General features: G+C 44.9%; 4 protein-coding genes across 7 annotated transcripts; all 4 read left to right on the forward strand.

The window, feature by feature from the left end:
* Positions 1-193: 193 nt before the first annotated feature.
* Positions 194-4,578, forward strand: LOC4804256 (endoplasmic reticulum metallopeptidase 1). Of its 2 annotated transcripts, none has more exons than XM_015184292.2 (10): positions 194-292; positions 1,281-1,969; positions 2,039-2,123; positions 2,190-2,310; positions 2,388-2,542; positions 2,600-2,983; positions 3,046-3,411; positions 3,468-3,614; positions 3,681-4,169; positions 4,240-4,578. In XM_015184292.2, the coding sequence occupies exons 1-10, from the start codon at positions 194-196 to the stop codon at positions 4,399-4,401; spliced, it is 2,697 nt and encodes an 898-aa protein (XP_015039778.2). In that variant the 3' UTR covers positions 4,402-4,578. The 2 variants fall into 2 exon arrangements, with proteins under 2 accessions (XP_015039778.2, XP_001360843.3); XM_001360806.4 differs by lacking the exon at positions 194-292 and adding an exon at positions 1,127-1,213.
* Positions 4,579-4,641: 63 nt separating this feature from the next.
* Positions 4,642-8,385, forward strand: LOC26534343 (endoplasmic reticulum metallopeptidase 1-like). Its single transcript, XM_015184293.2, has 11 exons — positions 4,642-5,059; positions 5,124-5,815; positions 5,883-5,967; positions 6,031-6,151; positions 6,217-6,371; positions 6,440-6,823; positions 6,894-7,189; positions 7,253-7,322; positions 7,393-7,539; positions 7,600-8,100; positions 8,171-8,385. The coding sequence occupies exons 1-11, from the start codon at positions 5,039-5,041 to the stop codon at positions 8,330-8,332; spliced, it is 2,634 nt and encodes an 877-aa protein (XP_015039779.2). The 5' UTR covers positions 4,642-5,038; the 3' UTR covers positions 8,333-8,385.
* A 748-nt stretch (positions 8,386-9,133) lies between these two features.
* LOC4804257 (endoplasmic reticulum metallopeptidase 1-like) lies at positions 9,134-12,997 on the forward strand. 2 transcript variants are annotated; one of them, XM_033378608.1, is made up of 11 exons: positions 9,134-9,193; positions 9,762-10,444; positions 10,511-10,595; positions 10,665-10,785; positions 10,857-11,011; positions 11,069-11,452; positions 11,510-11,805; positions 11,864-11,933; positions 11,996-12,142; positions 12,206-12,697; positions 12,770-12,997. In XM_033378608.1, exons 1-11 carry the CDS (start codon positions 9,149-9,151, stop codon positions 12,929-12,931), a joined length of 2,640 nt encoding a protein of 879 aa, XP_033234499.1. In that variant the 5' UTR covers positions 9,134-9,148; the 3' UTR covers positions 12,932-12,997. The 2 variants fall into 2 exon arrangements, with proteins under 2 accessions (XP_033234499.1, XP_001360844.4); XM_001360807.4 differs by lacking the exon at positions 9,134-9,193 and adding an exon at positions 9,591-9,692 and having other exon boundaries at positions 12,770-12,931.
* Positions 12,998-13,830: 833 nt separating this feature from the next.
* On the forward strand, positions 13,831-17,624 carry LOC6898437 (endoplasmic reticulum metallopeptidase 1-like). Of its 2 annotated transcripts, none has more exons than XM_015184295.2 (12): positions 13,831-13,887; positions 14,284-14,346; positions 14,407-15,098; positions 15,166-15,250; positions 15,327-15,447; positions 15,502-15,656; positions 15,720-16,103; positions 16,158-16,453; positions 16,512-16,581; positions 16,644-16,790; positions 16,853-17,353; positions 17,426-17,624. In XM_015184295.2, exons 1-12 carry the CDS (start codon positions 13,861-13,863, stop codon positions 17,585-17,587), a joined length of 2,703 nt encoding a protein of 900 aa, XP_015039781.2. In that variant the 5' UTR covers positions 13,831-13,860; the 3' UTR covers positions 17,588-17,624. The 2 variants fall into 2 exon arrangements, with proteins under 2 accessions (XP_015039781.2, XP_002138479.3); XM_002138443.3 differs by having other exon boundaries at positions 14,410-15,098.
* The last annotated feature ends 516 nt before the right edge of the window (positions 17,625-18,140 follow it).

The following is an 18,140-nucleotide window of genomic DNA, read 5'->3' on the forward strand; positions in this document are numbered from 1 at the left end:
GCTACGTTTGGAAGACGCTCTCCAAAACCTACGAGATTACACACTACATACTCGTAGTATATATGTAGAGTGTCTATGATAGAGAGCACTGCTACAAGAAACAGTATAGGCTCTTATAAAAAGCTTAAAATAAACACAGAGAGCCCACGAAATTCCAGATTAAATAGTCGAATAAGCATTGCCCATGATGATGATGATGAGGCTGAGAGAGATCACATCTCAGTTGGATTGTTCATGCCCAACGGAGATGTGGGGAGCCCTGCGTACCCGATTAGATTCTTTCGAGAGCGAGGTGAGGTGACTTTTGGTGACTAGTGAATTAATGGGCCCGTCCACAAGGTACAATTATGATAACACAATTCATATATTCGAATAAGTGTGTGCATCATTTGATTAGCTTAAGTGTCTGATATTAGTGCCATAATTCGGTTATCAAGTTTATAAACTCAATTAGGGAATAAGTATGCATATGTTCAAAGTTTGTTAATCGTGTATCCAATTGATTTTATGCCTCGCCTATGTGAAGATATTCGCCAAGCCCCAAATGATTTACATACATGTGCAAATACTCGTACATATGTATGTATGTATGTGTGTATATACTCGGAATATAATAGGAAACAATAGATGTTAGGTTGCGGTGGTCTGGTTTAGAGCCATAAAGATCTCCTATCTGTGAAGAAAGGAGCGGAGGTGATTGAGATAAGGCCATTCAATTGATATCAGCAATTATACAAGTAATGGTTATAAAAACATAAATCTCTTGCTCATAGAAGAGGGCTGTTTGAGAAGTCCCCTAGGAATGGATGACGGATGGTTATTTTGGTTATTGTTCCGATATAGTTCTCCAGGATATTCTTCTTTGGCTATCCGGATTCAAGAATGGAAAGCCTGGATGGGTGGCAAACTATCCTGTTATTTGGAAATTAATTTCGTTGTGCTCCTCATTTAACGCTGGTTTCGTTATAGCCACCCTCTTTGCGATGAGACTAGTATCCAAGAAAACCTAATATAAATACATCCATGAGCACATATCAACGTAGCACATACAATAAATTAATTTGTATCATGGAGTATTCAATTGGGCCCCCTTGGTTTTTGGCGGATATAAAAGGAATTGATGTTGGGTTTAGGCCAACTAGTCCCATTCTGGAGGGTTCAGAGTGCAAAGCTATAGCTACAGAAAAGGGAAATGGGTGACAAGGACAAGCTTGTAAGGGCCACATGGAAAACTGACATTTTCCGTTTCCACTAAATATTCGGGGATATTTCTATTGCAGATTTCTGACGAACCCGTCGAGGCTGGTTTGCTATCGCCGAAGAATGCCAGGAAACAGGAGCAGACCTCCAGAGGTCCCTGGTACATGGCCAGCGGCTTCCTTCTGTTTTGGCTGCTCCTCTTTTTTGCCGTAGTGGTGCCACTCTTCTACCGCCTGCCCGCGGCCATGACCATCGAGGATGCCTCCAAGGGTGTGTTTATTGCCGAGCGTGCACAGGGTAACCTGTACGAATTTGACAAAATCGGTCCCAAAGTGGTGGGCAGCGATGGAAATGAGAACAAGACCGTACAATTCCTGCTCAAAGAATTAGCGCTAATTGAGGCAAATGTCCTGGACGAGTACTTTGACATTGAAATTGACCTCCAGATTGTCTCCGGCTCCTACATTCATTGGACTATGGTCAACATGTACCAGGCGGTGCAGAATATCGTCGTTAAGCTGAGCCCCAAAAACTCGACCAGCGACACCTACCTCCTGGTCAACTCCCACTTCGACTCAAAGCCCACTAGCCCTTCGGCCGGCGATGCCGGTCAAATGGTTGTCACAATCCTGGAGGTGCTCCGCGTGATGTCCTCTACCAAGCAAACCTTCGAGCATCCAATTGTCTTTCTGCTCAACGGTGCCGAGGAGAATCCCCTACAAGCCTCCCACGGCTTTATCACCCAACACAAATGGGCCTCCAAGTGCACGTAAGCAATGCAACACGACTCCCAATCTAACAAAGCAATCAATAACACAGACGACTCCCCACGTTACAGGGTACTCATCAATTTGGATGCAGCTGGCAGCGGAGGTCGCGAGATTCTCTTCCAGACTGGACCCAACCATCCCTGGCTTGTAAACGTAAGCAACCCTGAAGCCGCTGCCATCTGATGCAACGATTCTATACCACGATTTTCCATATTGCAGTACTACAAGGCGAATGCCAAGCATCCATTCGCGACCACCATGGCTGAGGAAATTTTCCAAACGGGTATCCTGCCCTCAGACACGGACTTCACCATATTTACAAAATATAGTAAACTCGTCGGTAAGAATGACAGCAACAACAGCAACCGAAAAATGTGCAACTAAATGATGACAAATATAATCGATTCCTTGCTCTAGGTCTGGATATAGCCCAGTGCATCAACGGCTACACGTATCACACCAAGTACGATCGCTTCGATGTCATTCCACGCACTTCTATTCAGAACACGGGTGAGAATGTTCTCAGCTTGGTCCGCGGCCTCTCTAATGCCACAGAGTTGCATGATCCGGAGGTAAGTTGATCCAGCCCAACCGAGAAAATTCTCCTCATATATTTGAACTTATATCAGGCATACGCCTCGGGACACGCCGTCTTCTTCGACGTCCTGGGACTGTACTTCATCAGCTACTCGCAGAGCACTGGTGTGATCCTCAACTATGCCGTGGCTGGAGCTACCATTGTCCTGATCTTTGTGTCAGTGTGGCGCACAGCGAGTGTCTCCAATGTCTCCACAGGCCACATTGTTGGCTTGTTCATCCTGATTTTGGTGGTACAGATCATTGGCTTTGTGCTCGGCCTGGGAATGCCCGTTGTGGTCGCCTATTTGTTCGACATGTACGGCCTCTCTCTCACCTACTTCGCCACTCCGGCGTTGATGATCGGCATATATGTGTTCCCCAGTCTCCTTGGACTTAGTTTGCCCTCGTTCATCTACATGAAGCTGCAACGGAGTGTAAGTAGATTGGATACCATTCATATATGCTTGGGACTAAATACATGTAACTTTTGTTGCAGGAGAAGATTTCCTTTGCCCATCAATTGCAAATGGTGCTGCATGGACACGCGATTGTCCTGGCAATCCTCGGCATTGGAATAACTTACTACGGATTACGATCCGCCTACGTGATAACATGGACGCTCATCTTTTACGTGGTTCCCCTGACCATCAACCTGCTGACGACTCTGCACGATCGCGGCTTCTCCTGGACGGGCGTCGTGAAGATTGTCCAGATCGTTCCCTTCCTGTACAACAGCTATCTGTTTTACACCTTCCTGGTTATCCTCAGTGCAATGATGGGCCGATTCGGCAGGTCGACAAACCCCGATCTGATTATCTCTGCTCTGAATGCCTTGGGAACTATTCTTGCTATGGGCTTTTTGGTAATGACTCTTTTTATGAGCTTTCTACAGTTATCTAACGATGCAGTATCATTTAGATTCCCCTTATCAACGTCTTTCGCCGACCAAGTATGATCCTCTTCGCCCTGCTGGCCGTAAGTGCCCTGAGCATCTACACAGCCAGCTCCACCCAACTCGGATTCCCCTATCGCCCCAAGACCAATGTAGAGAGAGTGCCATACCTGGTGAGTACTTACTGGACAGTGGCATCTCCTGGACATTCCATTATAGCTAACTAACTCCATTTCCAGCAAGTGCGACGAACCTTCTACGAGTACGATGGGTCCGTCAGCAAGGAAGACTCCGGCTACCTGTTCAACTTCCAGGATCGCCGGGGACCTGCACCCCTGAAGGGTACCAAGGCGAACCTAACTGGCTTGGTTGGCATCGAGGCGGATTGCGCCAAGTACATGATGTGTGGCTATCCCCTCTACGATCATCGTTGGGTGAAGAACCGTCTAAAGGGAATGTGGCTGCCGCGCGAAACACCCGTCGAAACCCCGTCGGTGCCCACTTTCGAGCTTCTGAACAAGACCGTGCTGGAGGACGGAAAGACGGTGCGGTTCGAGTTCAGGGCGGAGGTTACCGATCACACCAGTGTATTCATCCAGCCCTACGAAGACGTGGCCGTAACCAACTGGTCCTTCCCGATCGATTACATTGGACAGCAGACGACTTATCACATCTACTTCGCGCATGGCAAGGATAATACAGCGCTTTCATTCTTCATTGAACTTTATGTAAGTGTTCGGCGGATGGAGTACAGCTTGGAGTCCATTTTAATTTCTGCATTCTCATCCATTACCACAGAAACCCGATGGCGACTTCGACGTGCCCGTTTGCCAGGTGGGAGTGTCTCATCATTTCATTGGCGACGAAGGTGATGAGCTCAGCCAGAAGTTTGCGAAATCCTTCCCGTCTTATGCGGCGCTGGTCCAATGGCCCACCTCCTACCGGCAATTCACTTACTGAGTGTTTTCCTTCTGCCTGTATTATTGTAAGACCCCTCTACAATGGAGCGCAGACAGTCCATGAAAGCAATCGTCCAGTCCGAACTTCAGCTTTTGATCCGACAACGCACCTTGCCTTGTCGTAGTCCACTTGAAACACCAATTATTCTTGTCACAAAATAAAAATATGATGAACACACGCCCGTGCAATCAAGCTCTAAATCAATCGTGATAAAAATCTGCGCCATAAACGTTTTATTGCAGATTTAACCAATTATACGATTATATTGGAGGAATTACAGTCAATACTGGATTTTTCTAAGTGAAAATCTCACATCTGGGATCTCATCTGAGGAGCCCAGCCTCAGATATTGTTTTGCGAGCTGAAATACTTTGTCATACTTCATTAAGAAGATTTGATCTCCGGTTACCAATTGGTGAAATATTCCAAGACAAGGTTTGGCATAATAAATTTGATTATCAAGCGGCGATTGGGATAAGTTGTCTCGAGTACGTGCTTCATTAATTGAAAGGCGGCAGATTAGTACTTGGTGCACTTGACGCCCACGCCGCATATATAAGAGTATCTCGACCTTTTCTTTAGGCAAGCAGTTGTATTCCCGACAGCGGCCAGTGTGTTTCTGCAAAATACTAAAGTGATGGGAGACAAGGACAAGCTCGTAAGGAAACCCCTTTCGTTTCCCCTATTATATTTATGAATATGCACACTTCACAAATTGGCAGATCTCTGACGAGGAGTCCGTTCAGGACAAGGCGGCGATTGCCGAAAAGGTAGCCAAACTGGCAGTGAAGGCGTACCGCCCCTGGTACTTTGAAGCGGGATTCCTCCTCTTCTGGGCCACGCTCTTCCTGACCATCGTGGTGCCGCTCTTCTATCGCCTGCCCACACCTCTGACGGTTCACGATACCAACCAGGACGTATTCATTGCGGAGCGGGCCCACAAGACATTAGCCGGTCTGGCCAACATTGGCACGAAAGTGGTCGGCAGTCAAGGAAATGAGGTCTATACGGTGCAGTTCCTGCTAGCTGAACTGGAGCTGATCAAGCAGCAAGTCCTGCTGGAATACTACGACATTGAGATCGATGTTCAAATTGCCTCGGGCTCCTACATTCATTGGACCATGATCAACATGTATCAGGGAGTGCAGAATATCGTCATCAAGCTTAGCCCCAAGGGTTCTACCAGCGAAACCTACCTTTTGGTCAACAGCCACTTTGACTCGAAGCCCACTAGTCCGTCTGTGGGCGATGCTGGACACATGGTTACCACTATGTTGGAGGTGCTGCGGGTGATCTCCACAAGCAAGCAATCATTCCAACATCCGATTGTGTTTCTCCTAAACGGAGCCGAGGAGAATCCCCTACAAGCCTCGCATGCCTTCATCACCCAACACAAATGGGCTCCATTCTGCAAGTAAGCAATCCATCCCTTGATCCCAGCGATTACTAAAGAGTTAAGATTGCATATTGTATAATTATAGGGCCGTCATCAACCTAGATGCCGCTGGATCTGGTGGTCGCGAGATTCTCTTCCAGAGTGGCCCCTACAATCCCTGGCTTTTAAAGGTAACTGTTCCGTCAAAACATTTCCCCAAAGGGCACTAAATGTACATACCAAATTTTGTACAGTACTACAAAGAGAGCGCCAAGCATCCGTTTGGAACCACCATGGGCGAGGAAATCTTCCAAACGGGTCTCCTGCCCTCAGACACAGATTTCGGCATTTTCAACACCTATGGAAACCTCGTGGGTAAGTCCAAAGGAACATCTGCACTTGGTATTTGGTTTTCAGATATGTTTTGCTCCCCAAAAAAGGGTTCGACCTTGCCCAGTGCATCAATGGCTTCGTATACCACACCAAGTACGATGAATTGGACGTGATCCCTCAGGGTGCCCTTCAGAATACGGGCGATAATATCCTCAATCTGGTGAGGGCCTTGTCAAACGCACCAGAGCTCTACGATACTGAGGTGGGTCCCACTGCAGCACAGTATAGAAAGGTGTCTGAACGGATCTAATAATCTATCAATTTTTGTAGGCCTTTACTTCAGGACACGCCATCTTCTTTGACTTTCTGGGCCTGTTCTTCATCAGCTATTCGTCCAGCAATGGCGAGTATCTCAACTATGGAGTGGCTGGTGCCGCCATTATCTTGATATTCGTATCCTTGTGGCGCATAGCGGCAGTCTCGAATGTTTCGCAGGAGGATGTAAGGCAGTGGGCTATCCTGGTGCTGGTGATTCAAGTCATCGCCTTCGTTCTTGGCCTGGCACTTCCCATTGTTGTGGCGTACGCTCTTGATCTCTACGGAAAGTCGCTAAGCTACTATAGCAGTCCCCTGCTGGTTGTCGGTCTGTTCGTGTGCCCAAGTCTCGTGGGACTGAGCTTGCCCTCCACCATCTACTACACATTGTACCGCAATGTAAGTGTCCACTGGCACCCATTAGCTGCCACTTACCAAGTCTTCACTCTATTTATACGTTCTATCGTAGAGCAAGGTCTCCTTTGCCCACTACATCCAGCTGGCGCTGCACGGACACGCTGTTGTCCTGGCCGTTCTCGGGGTCGCATTAACATACTATGGCTTGCGATCCGCCTACGTTATAACATGGACGCTCATCTTTTACGTGATTCCCTTGGCCATCAACTTGCTGACGACTCTCCACGATCGCGGCTACGCCTGGACAACCATCCTTAAGCTATTCCAGATCTTCCCGTTCCTGTACAACAGCTATCTCTTCTACACATTCGTGGTTGTGCTCACTCCCATGATGGGACGCTATGGAATGTAAGCAATGCGAAGCCACTAGCTGCAATGACTTCCTAACCAACCTGTCTCATCCCATTTTAGGGCAACCAACCCGGACTTGATTGTCTCTGCCTTGACTGCACTGGGCACCATTTTGTCAATGGGCTTTTTGGTATGTTGCCCTGTCCCGATACAGTACTGATCGGTGATCACCTTCTATAACTGCATCATTACCTCTACAGATTTTGCTCGTGAACATGTTCCGCAGACCGAGCATAGTTTTTGTCATTCTGCTGGCCGTAAGTGCCCTATCTATATTCGCTGCCACCTCCACCGATATCGGGTTTCCCTATCGTCCCAAGACCAACGTGGAGCGGATCAACTACTTGGTTCGTTCACTATCTTACTAATCTACGGCAATATTTGACACATTTAAAATTCGATTACAGCAAGTGAGGCGAGTGTTTTACGAGTACGACGGAACAGTCAGCTGGGAAGACTCCGGCTACGCGTTCAATTTCCAGGACCGACGTGGGCCAACTCCCTTGGAGGAAAGCGGCATGCCCCTAAAGGGCTTGGTCAGCCTCGAATCGGACTGCACCGAGCGCATGATGTGCGGGGTTCCGCTGTATGATCAACATTGGGTAAAGAGTCGCCTAAATACAATGTGGCTACCGCGGGAGCAGCCTATCGAGACACCAGCGATGCCTACCCTCAAACTTTTGAGCAAGACTGTGCAAGCCGACGGTATAACCGTACGGTTCGTGTTTGAGGTAACGGGTCCGGATCACACGAGTCTCTTCATTCAGCCCTTCGAAGATGTGACCATAAGCAACTGGTCCTTCCTGCAAAGCTACCTGCAGACCACCTCTACGTATCCCCCACCGTTTCACATTTACTTCTCATATGGAATTGATAGTTCCCCGTTGAACTTTTTCATTGATATTATGGTAGGAAAATGACTAATTCAAAACTGTTTAGAACTGGAGCTACTATATTACTCATTTGTATTTCACACAGAAACCCAATGGCGACTTCAACGTTCAACTGTTCGAGCTGGGTGTGTCGGGACACTTTATAGGAAGTGTTGGAGATGCTGAGAGCGTGAAATTCGCTGAATCATTCTCAGCGTATTCGGCCATTGTCCAGTGGCCAGCTTCCTATCAGAGATATATCTTTTAAAATAATTGCTTCAACTGGTAAAGCTGAAAAATATATAAAATTATACATGCAAATACGATTCTTTGTGTATCATGAATGATACGGATACGATACGGATAGGTTTCATATAAATACATACCAAGGGCTATTTTTTTAAATCTTGTGCGATGGAAGAGGGTAAATTGTCATGGAAATACGCGTCGTTATAGCACAGTCCGTCTGTTTTTAAGGCCAACTAGATGTAAAAATTTTTATAATTCACATTGATTTATGAAGGGGAAGATCATTCGTAGTTATCGGAATGATCGAGTCATTAAATCAATCGTTCCGCGCAGAATGGGACCACAAAACTTTAGCAGTTGTGTTTATGATTGGTTTTTCTGTAGGATTTGTTTTATAGGGTATTATAAATTACTGCATTGAATTCAATTTCCAATCGTATTTAGATTGTTGTTTAGTTTGCAATGAAAAAATTAATTTTAAATGCCACAAATGTTTATTTAGACAAAAAAAAAGAAATGTAAACAAAATGTGTATGTGGAAATACAAGAATCGAATAGCCTGTCAAAGTAAGTTTAACGAAAACCATCCATGAAACTTTGACATCGAGAGAGGAGAGGGAGAGGCACTCACGCAGAAAGTATAGTCTTTGAGATTTGGGCCTACAATTCATATGAGTATGCCTATTCCATAAGTGCCTATGAATAGAGAGACCTGCTTTAAGAGAGCCAACAGGGCAATTTTTTGGAAGAACATGAAATTTTCCCATAAGCATCGACAATGATGAGGAAGCTGAATGACCTCGCGTTTCAGTTGGATTTTTGGCGCTCAGTAGAGATGTGGCGGGGACTGCGTTTGCGGTTGGATGTCATCCAAAGAAAGGTGTGCGATGTTGCCTAGGAGTACGTTAGGCAATAACCAAATTTATTTATAATGCTTTTGGGTTTGATTATGTTGATTTATCAAGATAGTGTCGAGTTATCAACAGAAGTGTGTCTCATATTAATTTTCCCAGTAATAAACCCCATAAAAAGTCTGCGATAATTGAACATTCATGCATTCATAGATTACAGGGATTCTGAATTGGCAACAGTTGTTGGGTTGCGGTGGGTCTGAAACTATAAAGATCGTATTTATCAAAAGAAAGAAATCGGAGCGTTAAATTTGTATAATCATATACACGTTTTAGTTATTACCGAATGGGGGGAAAAACGAGAAGAACAATAATGCGATAAATGTACAAAAAATGGAGTTTTTAATGACTGTTAAGCATATTGAATGATATGTCGCTTTTCGAGGAAGTATTTAAAAGCCGCTGGCATTTTTCGTTCAGTCTCGTCCGGGAAAAAAGAAGACCAACATGGGCGACAAGGAACAACTTGTAAAGACCATTTCCTAAGAACAACAATAATCCCTTTCTTTAACCACATTTCCATTGTATTTCCTTCAGATATTGGACGAACGTGTCGAGTCGGCGTCTCCTAAAAATGCTAAAAAACAGGAGAAAGATTCCAAAATTCCCTGGTTCATGGCCAGCGGCTTCCTTCTGTTCTGGGCGCTCCTCTTCTTTTCCGTAGTGATGCCACTCTTCTACCGCCTGCCCGCGGCCCTCACCATCGAGGATATCTCAAAGGGAGGATTCATTGCCGAACGCGCACAGGCTAATCTTTACGACTTTGCCAATATCGGCACGAAAGTGGTAGGCAGCGATGGAAATGAGAACAAGACTGTCAAGTTTCTGTTGAAGGAGTTGGCGCTGATTGAAGACCAACTCCTGGACGACTACTTCGACATAGAAATTGACGTGCAGATTGCTTCTGGCTCCTACATCAAGTGGGAATTGGTCAACATGTATCAGGCGGTGCAGAATATTGTCGTTAAGCTGACCCCCAAGAACTGCACCAGTGAAAACTACCTCCTGGTCAACAGTCACTTCGATTCACAGCCGACAAGTCCCTCTGCTGGCGACGCAGGCCACATGGTTGTCACGATCCTTGAGGTCCTTCGAGTGATCGCCACCACGAAGCAAACGTTCGAGCATCCAATCATTTTTCTTATTAACGGCTCCGAGGAGAACTCTTTGCAGGCCTCGCATGGCTTCATCTCCCAGCACAAATGGGCTCCATTCTGCAAGTAAGCTACGGGATAACTGCATTTTGGTGTGACATTATAATCCAACGATATATCTAATGTTTGCAGGGTTGTGATCAACCTGGATGCAGCTGGCAGTGGAGGACGCGAGATTCTTTTCCAGACTGGACCCAATAACCCTTGGCTCGTAGACGTAAATAATCTGGGAAAGCTCTTCCATGCCTAAGATTCTTATTTCTGTCTACTTTCTGTTCTATTTCAGTACTACAAGCAGAACGCCAAGCATCCGTTCTCCACCACCATGGCTGAGGAAATCTTTCAAACGGGGCTCATCCCATCGGACACCGATTTCGGAATTTTCCGCACATATGGAAAACTTATTGGTACGCACCTGTGAAAAACAGTTGTGACAACTTAACTACGAGAGACATAACATATACTTTTCTCTCCTCAGGATTGGACATAGGACAGTGCTTCAATGGTTACGTCTATCACACCCGGTACGATCGCGTCGACGTTATCCCCAGGGCTTCTCTTCAGAATACAGGCGACAATGTTCTCGCCCTTGTGCGAGCTTTTTCCAATGCCACAGAGCTCCACGATACCACGGTAAGACAACTGAATTAACAAAGCCTTCACAAATTATAAGAACATTTGTCGTAACAGGCAAACCCTTCAGGGAACACAATCTTCTTCGACGTCCTGGGACTGTACTTCATCAGCTACTCGGAGAGCAATGGCATCATCTTCAACTATGCCGTGGCTGGAACTACCATTGTGCTGATCTTTGTGTCCTTGTTACGCACCGCAAGCTCGTCCAATGTCTCCGCCGGACACGTCGTCGGCTGGTTCATTCTGATTATCGTTCTCCAGGTCATTGCTTTACTGCTTGGCCTGGGTCTGCCCGTTGTGGTCACGTATTTGTTCGACATGTACGGCCTCTCCCTCACCTACTACAGCACTCCAGCGCTCCTGATCGGCCTTTATGTGTGCCCGACTCTCATCGGTTTCAGTTTACCCTCTTTCGTCTACTTGAAGCTGCAACGGGATGTGAGTAGCAACCAAATCCGATTCTATACCATATACTATATCCATCCATCTGTTTAGGAAAAGATTTCCTTTGCGAAGCAACTGCAGCTGGTGTTGCATGGACACGCCACTATCCTGGCCATCCTCGGCATTGGACTCACGCTCTATGGACTGCGTACCACCTACGTCGTCACGTGGACGCTTCTCTTCTACGTGATTCCCTTGGCCATCAACCTTCTCACGACTCTGCACGATCGCGGCTTTGCCTGGACGGCCGTCCTTAAAGTCGTCCAAGTCATCCCGTTCCTGTACAACAGCTATCTCTTCTACACATTCATTGTGGTGCTAACCCCCATGATGGGTCGCTTTGGCCTGTAAGTAGTGTCTGACGGTTTTGTGGGATGATTTCTCGTTCAACCCCTCACTTTTCAGATCTACCAATCCAGACTTGATTGTTTCTGCCTTGACTGCATTGGGAACTATTTTCTCCTTGGGCTTTTTGGTACGTTATTCTGCTGCTGTACGCCACAGTCAGTATGTAAAACCATTTAAATTTCTCCTCAGGTTCTGCTTGTGCATATGTCACGGCGCTCCAGTCTCATTTTCCTCGGCTTGCTGGCTGTGACTGCCTTAACTGTATACATTGCATCTTCCACCCAAATCGGATTCCCCTACCGTCCCAAGACCAATGTGCAACGAGTCCCATATTTGGTAAGTATTTTAAAAAATTGGGTTTATTCCTTTAATTATGTCACTCTTTAATACTGGTTGCAGCAAGTGCGCCGAGTGTTCTACGAGTACGATGGAACAGTCAGCAAGGACGAGTCCGGATATCTATTCAATTTCCAGGATCGGCGTGGGGCTGCTCCCCTGAAGGGAACCAAGGTAAACCTTACTGGCTTGGTCAGCATGGCATCGGACTGTGAGAAGCACATGCTGTGTGGCGTGCCTCTGTACGATCACCGCTGGGTGGAAAGTCGCGAAAATGGGATGTGGCTGCCGCGGGAGCAGCCCGTCGAGACACCGTCGGTGCCGGTTTTGGAGCTGCTAAGCAAAACGGTGCTGCCCAATAATAAAACCGTACGGTTCGAGTTTAATTTGACGTGTCCGGATCACACGAGTCTGTTCATTCAGCCGTACGATGACGTGACCGTTAGCAACTGGTCGTTCCTGCTCAGCTACACGGTACAGTACACCCCTCCGTACCATATATACTTCTCATATGGAATAGATAATGCACCATTGAACTTCTTCATGGAGCTTACGGTAAGGAATTGATCGGTCATGAACTTTTAATAAAAACTCTCTAAACTTGCGTCCTTCCTACTCATCCGACAGAAATCCGATGGGGACTTCGATGTACCTCTGTTCCAGCTGGGAATATCGGCACAGTATATGCATACCGAAGGCGATGATCTGAGTAGGAAATTCGCTGCATCATTCCCTTCATATGCGGCGATTGTTCAGTGGCCAGCTATATATCAGAGATATATATATTAATCTGTATTTTATTTATACGAGTATAAATATTTTGAATATATTAAATCTGAGATTTATATGAACGTATATTGAGCTAGTTTATTTCTAATATATATCGACTTGAAAGGCAATTGGCATTCTTTACTTGGTACAAACGTATTGGGAAAGAATTTCCATCTTTCCATATGTATAATCCCCTATGTGAAGACTGAAAATATTGATTATATGCTTCTATATACATATATAAATATATGTTTCTTTCTTATGAATGGCCTCTCCACAAGATAATACCCAGGATTTCGAGAAGGGGGGGTTAAAATAGGTTTCAAAATAGGTATTCATCTTATTGGAGAATAATTTTAAAACCAATAAAACCATTTTAACTACCAAAGTTCGCTTTCTCATAATTAGGCGACAAAAATTAATAACATGTTCTTCAAAATCAAGTCCAACACACTTCAGATGCAACTCAAGATCCATATATTAATTGAAGGATGAAACTTTAAGGAAATTTTAAAAAATTTAATTAAACATACCCCTATGGGTACGCCCTTGCCTCTCTAAGCAATAAATGTTCCCGCATTATCATATTCAAAAACTTATCGGAAGATACGAAAAATAAAAAGTACCATGAACATAATATTTTATCCATTTAATCAGTGACCGATAGTATGTACATATGAATAGTCTTGGCGACATGTGTATGTATATATGTATGTATGCAATAAAAATGTAGGAGTTCGATGCAATTAGCAATTTTTGCGCTAGGGACAGGTGTATAGATTGCTGTTTATATGGGATCCATAAGGAGCTCTTATCTGCGAAAGCGAAAGAAGGAAAAGACGGGAAGTAATCAAAACTGCTTCAGATAAAACACATTCAACTTTGATCAGCTAATACTCATGCTTTGCTTTTCAGATCCGAAATTTCCATGAGTAGTTTGTATAGTTATGAACCAAAATAGTCCCAATCAAAATGTAAGCTTATTCAAAGAGTTTGAGGCTAAAAGACAATGAACATACATTAATTAATTTTTTCTTAAATATAGTTTTTTTTTACTTATTTCGTTAAATATTACACTGGCCTCAGTTTCATATAAGATTAAATATTAATGAATATATTTTCAATATATAGTTATTTTTGTATACCGCACCACTTTAGATAAAGTATATTATGGCATAGCTTTAAATTCTTTAGCCACCCTCGCATAAATGGACTTATAATCATATAAAACTGGTAAAAAACTCTGAATTTCAACTATCATTTGAACGATAAATGCGAATAAATCACCCCTTATAAACGGCCATTAAATCATATCATAATCACATTTCTGTTTGGATATATAAGCACCTAACTCTATTATTTACCTTCAGTCGCGTTCTCGAGGAGTTGAGCTGGAGCCACCGAAAATGAAAATGGGTGACACGGAAAAAACTGTAAAGAGGATTCTCGGATTGTACCCCTTCACAAAGTATTAATATGCCTTGTTTCTGTAGCAGGTTGCATATGAGCGTATCGAAGATGGAGGAGAACCGCAGGAATATAGGAAAAAAGTGGAGCAAGACTCCACAGGTCCATGGTATTTTGCCAGTAATTTTCTTCTGTTCTGGGCTCTCCTCTTCTTTGCCATTGTGGTGCCCCTCTTCTACCGGCTGCCTGCCGCTATGAACATTGAGGATGCCTCGAAGGGAGGATTTATTGCTGAACGCGCTTACGACAACCTGTACGAATTTGACAAAATCGGACCCAAGGTGGTAGGGAGCGATGCAAATGAGAACAAAACCGTTCAGTTCCTGCTCAAAGAACTAGCGCTGATCCAGGAGAATGTCCTTGATGACTACTTTGACATGGAAATTGACGTGCAAATTACATCCGGCTCATATCTAAAATCGGAATCCATCTACATGTATCGAGCGGTGCAGAATATTATTATAAAACTCAGTCCCAAGAACACCACCAGCGAGACCTACCTCCTGGTCAACAGTCACTTCGATTCAAAGCCGACCAGTCCCGCTGCTGGCGATGCGGGTCACATGGCTGTAACGATTCTTGAGGTCCTTCGAGTGATGTCCTCCACTAAACAGACGTTTGAACACCCAATTGTGTTTCTAATCAACGGAGCTGAGGAGAAATCACTGCTTGCTTCCCATGGCTTTATTTCCCAACACAAATGGGCTCCATTCTGCAAGTAAGTAATTTAATAACTACCTTTTAGTGTCACATTATAATCCAACGACTAACCTATTATTTTGCAGGGTTGTTATCAACCTGGATGCAGCTGGCAGTGGAGGACGCGAGATTCTTTTCCAGACTGGACCCGATAACCCCTGGCTCGTGGACGTAAGCGATCTGTTCTGGGCAAACCTTTGCATGGACACGAATCCAAGCTCTGAATATTTTTTCTGTTCTATTTCAGTATTACAAGAAGAACGCCAAGCATCCATTTGCCACCACCATGGCTGAGGAAATCTTTCAAACAGGGCTCTTACCGTCGGACACGGACTTCCGCATCTTCACTAAATATTCGAACCTCATAGGTATACATAAATAGAAACAATTGAATAGCCCTAGCTCACATACGTCTTTGTTAGGCTTGGACCTGGGCCAGTGCATTAATGGTTACGTGTATCACACAAGGTACGACCGCATTGACGTCATTCCCCGAACCTCCCTTCAGAACACTGGGGACAATATACTTGGTCTTGTCCGAGGTCTGTCCAATGCCACAGAACTACGCAATCCAAAGGTATCTTTTATCTTTATATGATATCATAATGATTAATAAAGCCATAATTCTATCTTCGCACAGGAATACGCAGCGGGACATGCCGTCTTCTTTGATGTATTAGGATTGTACTTCGTCCATTACTCGGAGAGCACTGGTGTAATCCTCAACTATTTCGTGGCTGGGGCTACCATTGTCCTGATCTTTGTGTCCTTGTTGCGCACCGCAAGCTCGTCCAATGTCTCCGCCGGACACGTCGTCGGCTGGTTCATTCTGATTATCGTACTCCAGGTCATTGCTTTACTGCTTGGCCTGGGTCTGCCCGTTGTGGTCGCGTATTTGTTCGACATGTACGGCCTCTCCCTCACCTACTACAGCACTCCAGCGCTCCTGATCGGCCTTTATGTGTGCCCGACTCTCATCGGTTTCAGTTTACCCTCTTTCGTCTACTTGAAGCTGCAACGGGATGTGAGTAGCAACCAACCAAATATACATCTTGACTTTATCCATCCATCTATTTAGGAAAAGGTTTCCCTTGCGAAACAACTGCAGCTGGTGTTGCATGGACACGCCACTATCCTGGCCATCCTCGGCATTGGACTCACGCTCTATGGACTGCGTACCACCTACGTCGTCACGTGGACGCTTCTCTTCTACGTGATTCCCTTGGCCATCAACCTTCTCACGACTCTGCACGATCGCGGCTTTGCCTGGACGGCCGTCTTTAAAGTCGTCCAAGTCATCCCGTTCCTGTACAACAGCTATCTCTTCTACACATTCATTGTGGTGCTAACCCCCATGATGGGTCGCTTTGGCCTGTAAGTAGTGTGTGACGGTTTTGTGGGATGATTTCTCGTTCAACCCCTCACTTTTCAGATCTACCAATCCAGACTTGATTGTTTCTGCCTTGACTGCATTGGGAACTATTTTCTCCTTGGGCTTTTTGGTACGTTATTCTGCTGCTGTACGCCACAGTCAGTATGTAAAACCATTTAAATTTCTCCTCAGGTTCTGCTTGTGCATATGTCACGGCGCTCCAGTCTCATTTTCCTCGGCTTGCTGGCTGTTACTGCCTTAACTGTATACATTGCATCTTCCACCCAAATCGGATTCCCCTACCGTCCCAAGACCAATGTGCAGCGAGTTCACTACTTGGTTAGTCTTTCATCCCATATCTGAATTAATCTGAAACTAACCCCGTTGTTTGCTGGTTGCAGCAAGTGCACCGAGTTTTCTACGAGTACGATGGAACAGTCAGCAAGGATGAGTCTGGATATGTGTTCGACTTCCAGGATCGTCGTGGAGCTGCTCCCTTGAAGGGAACCAAGGTGAACCTTACTGGTTTGGTCAGCATGAAGTCGGACTGCGAAAAGTACATGATGTGTGGAGTTCCCCACAACTACAAAAGCAGTCAAAGCAGCCGTGTTAATGGGATGTGGCTTCCCCGTGATCAGCCCGTAGAGACGCCGTCGGTGCCTGTTTTAGAGCTGCTAAGCAAGACTGTGCTGGAAAATAACAAAACCGTACGGTTCGAGTTTAATTTGACGTGTCCCGACCAGACCAGTCTGTTTATCCAGCCGTACGAAGACGTGACCATCAGCAACTGGTCGTTCCTGCTCAGTCACTTGGAAGAAAATACATCTAGTGGCAGTCCGTTCTACATTATCATCTCGAACGGAATAGAGAGCTCTCCGCTAAACTTATTCATGGAAATTACGGTAGGATATTTGGATCATTTGTTTTATTGAATCTAATGGTTTTTAATTTTACGTGCATTCAATTTTGAACAGAAACCCAATGGCGACTTCAACGTACCCCTCTTCCAGTTTGGCGTATCGGCGCTTTATATACACAGTAAAGGGGACGCAATGAGTGTGAAGTTCGCTGATTCCTTTCCATCATTTGCGGTTGCCATCCAGTGGCCAGCAGTCTATCAAAGATACATTTTCTAAGATGTCAGAAATATACCGTTTGACTCATAGAACTGTATGTTCTATGTTTTATTAAATTTGAATGCGTTCAACGTTTGAATTTAAGTATTTGAATAATTTGGCACTTTGCAACAATGTATTTGTCACGGAGGCACCTGGCGGCGAAATCTGTCAAGTCTACATGACTTTTACATGGGTTTTACAGGGGCTCATCGATATCGATGAATCGATAGCAATAGACAACTGAGCAGTGTGACCGTTTACTGTATTTTTAATACTTTTCAGTCTTGGTATATGGTATATTTTGTCACTTCCGACAATCTATTAATTTAATTTTCAATTTTATATAAAAATGCAATAAATGCAAGTATTTTGAATAGGCCAATCATGTATAGAATTGATTCATCAATCGTGCAAAATTGAGTGGGCATGACTAAATATTCCATATAGATAGTATTATTCAACGGAACAAAGAATATGAGAAAATTTGAATTCGCCGCAATTCGCCGCAGTTCGCCGCATTTCGCCCCAATTCGCTTTAGCAACAATGAGTCTCATTCCATACACAAATGTT

The sequence above is a fragment of the Drosophila pseudoobscura genome, chromosome 3 (genome assembly GCF_009870125.1).
Source record: "Drosophila pseudoobscura strain MV-25-SWS-2005 chromosome 3, UCI_Dpse_MV25, whole genome shotgun sequence".
Lineage (NCBI taxonomy): Eukaryota > Metazoa > Arthropoda > Insecta > Diptera > Drosophilidae > Drosophila > Drosophila pseudoobscura.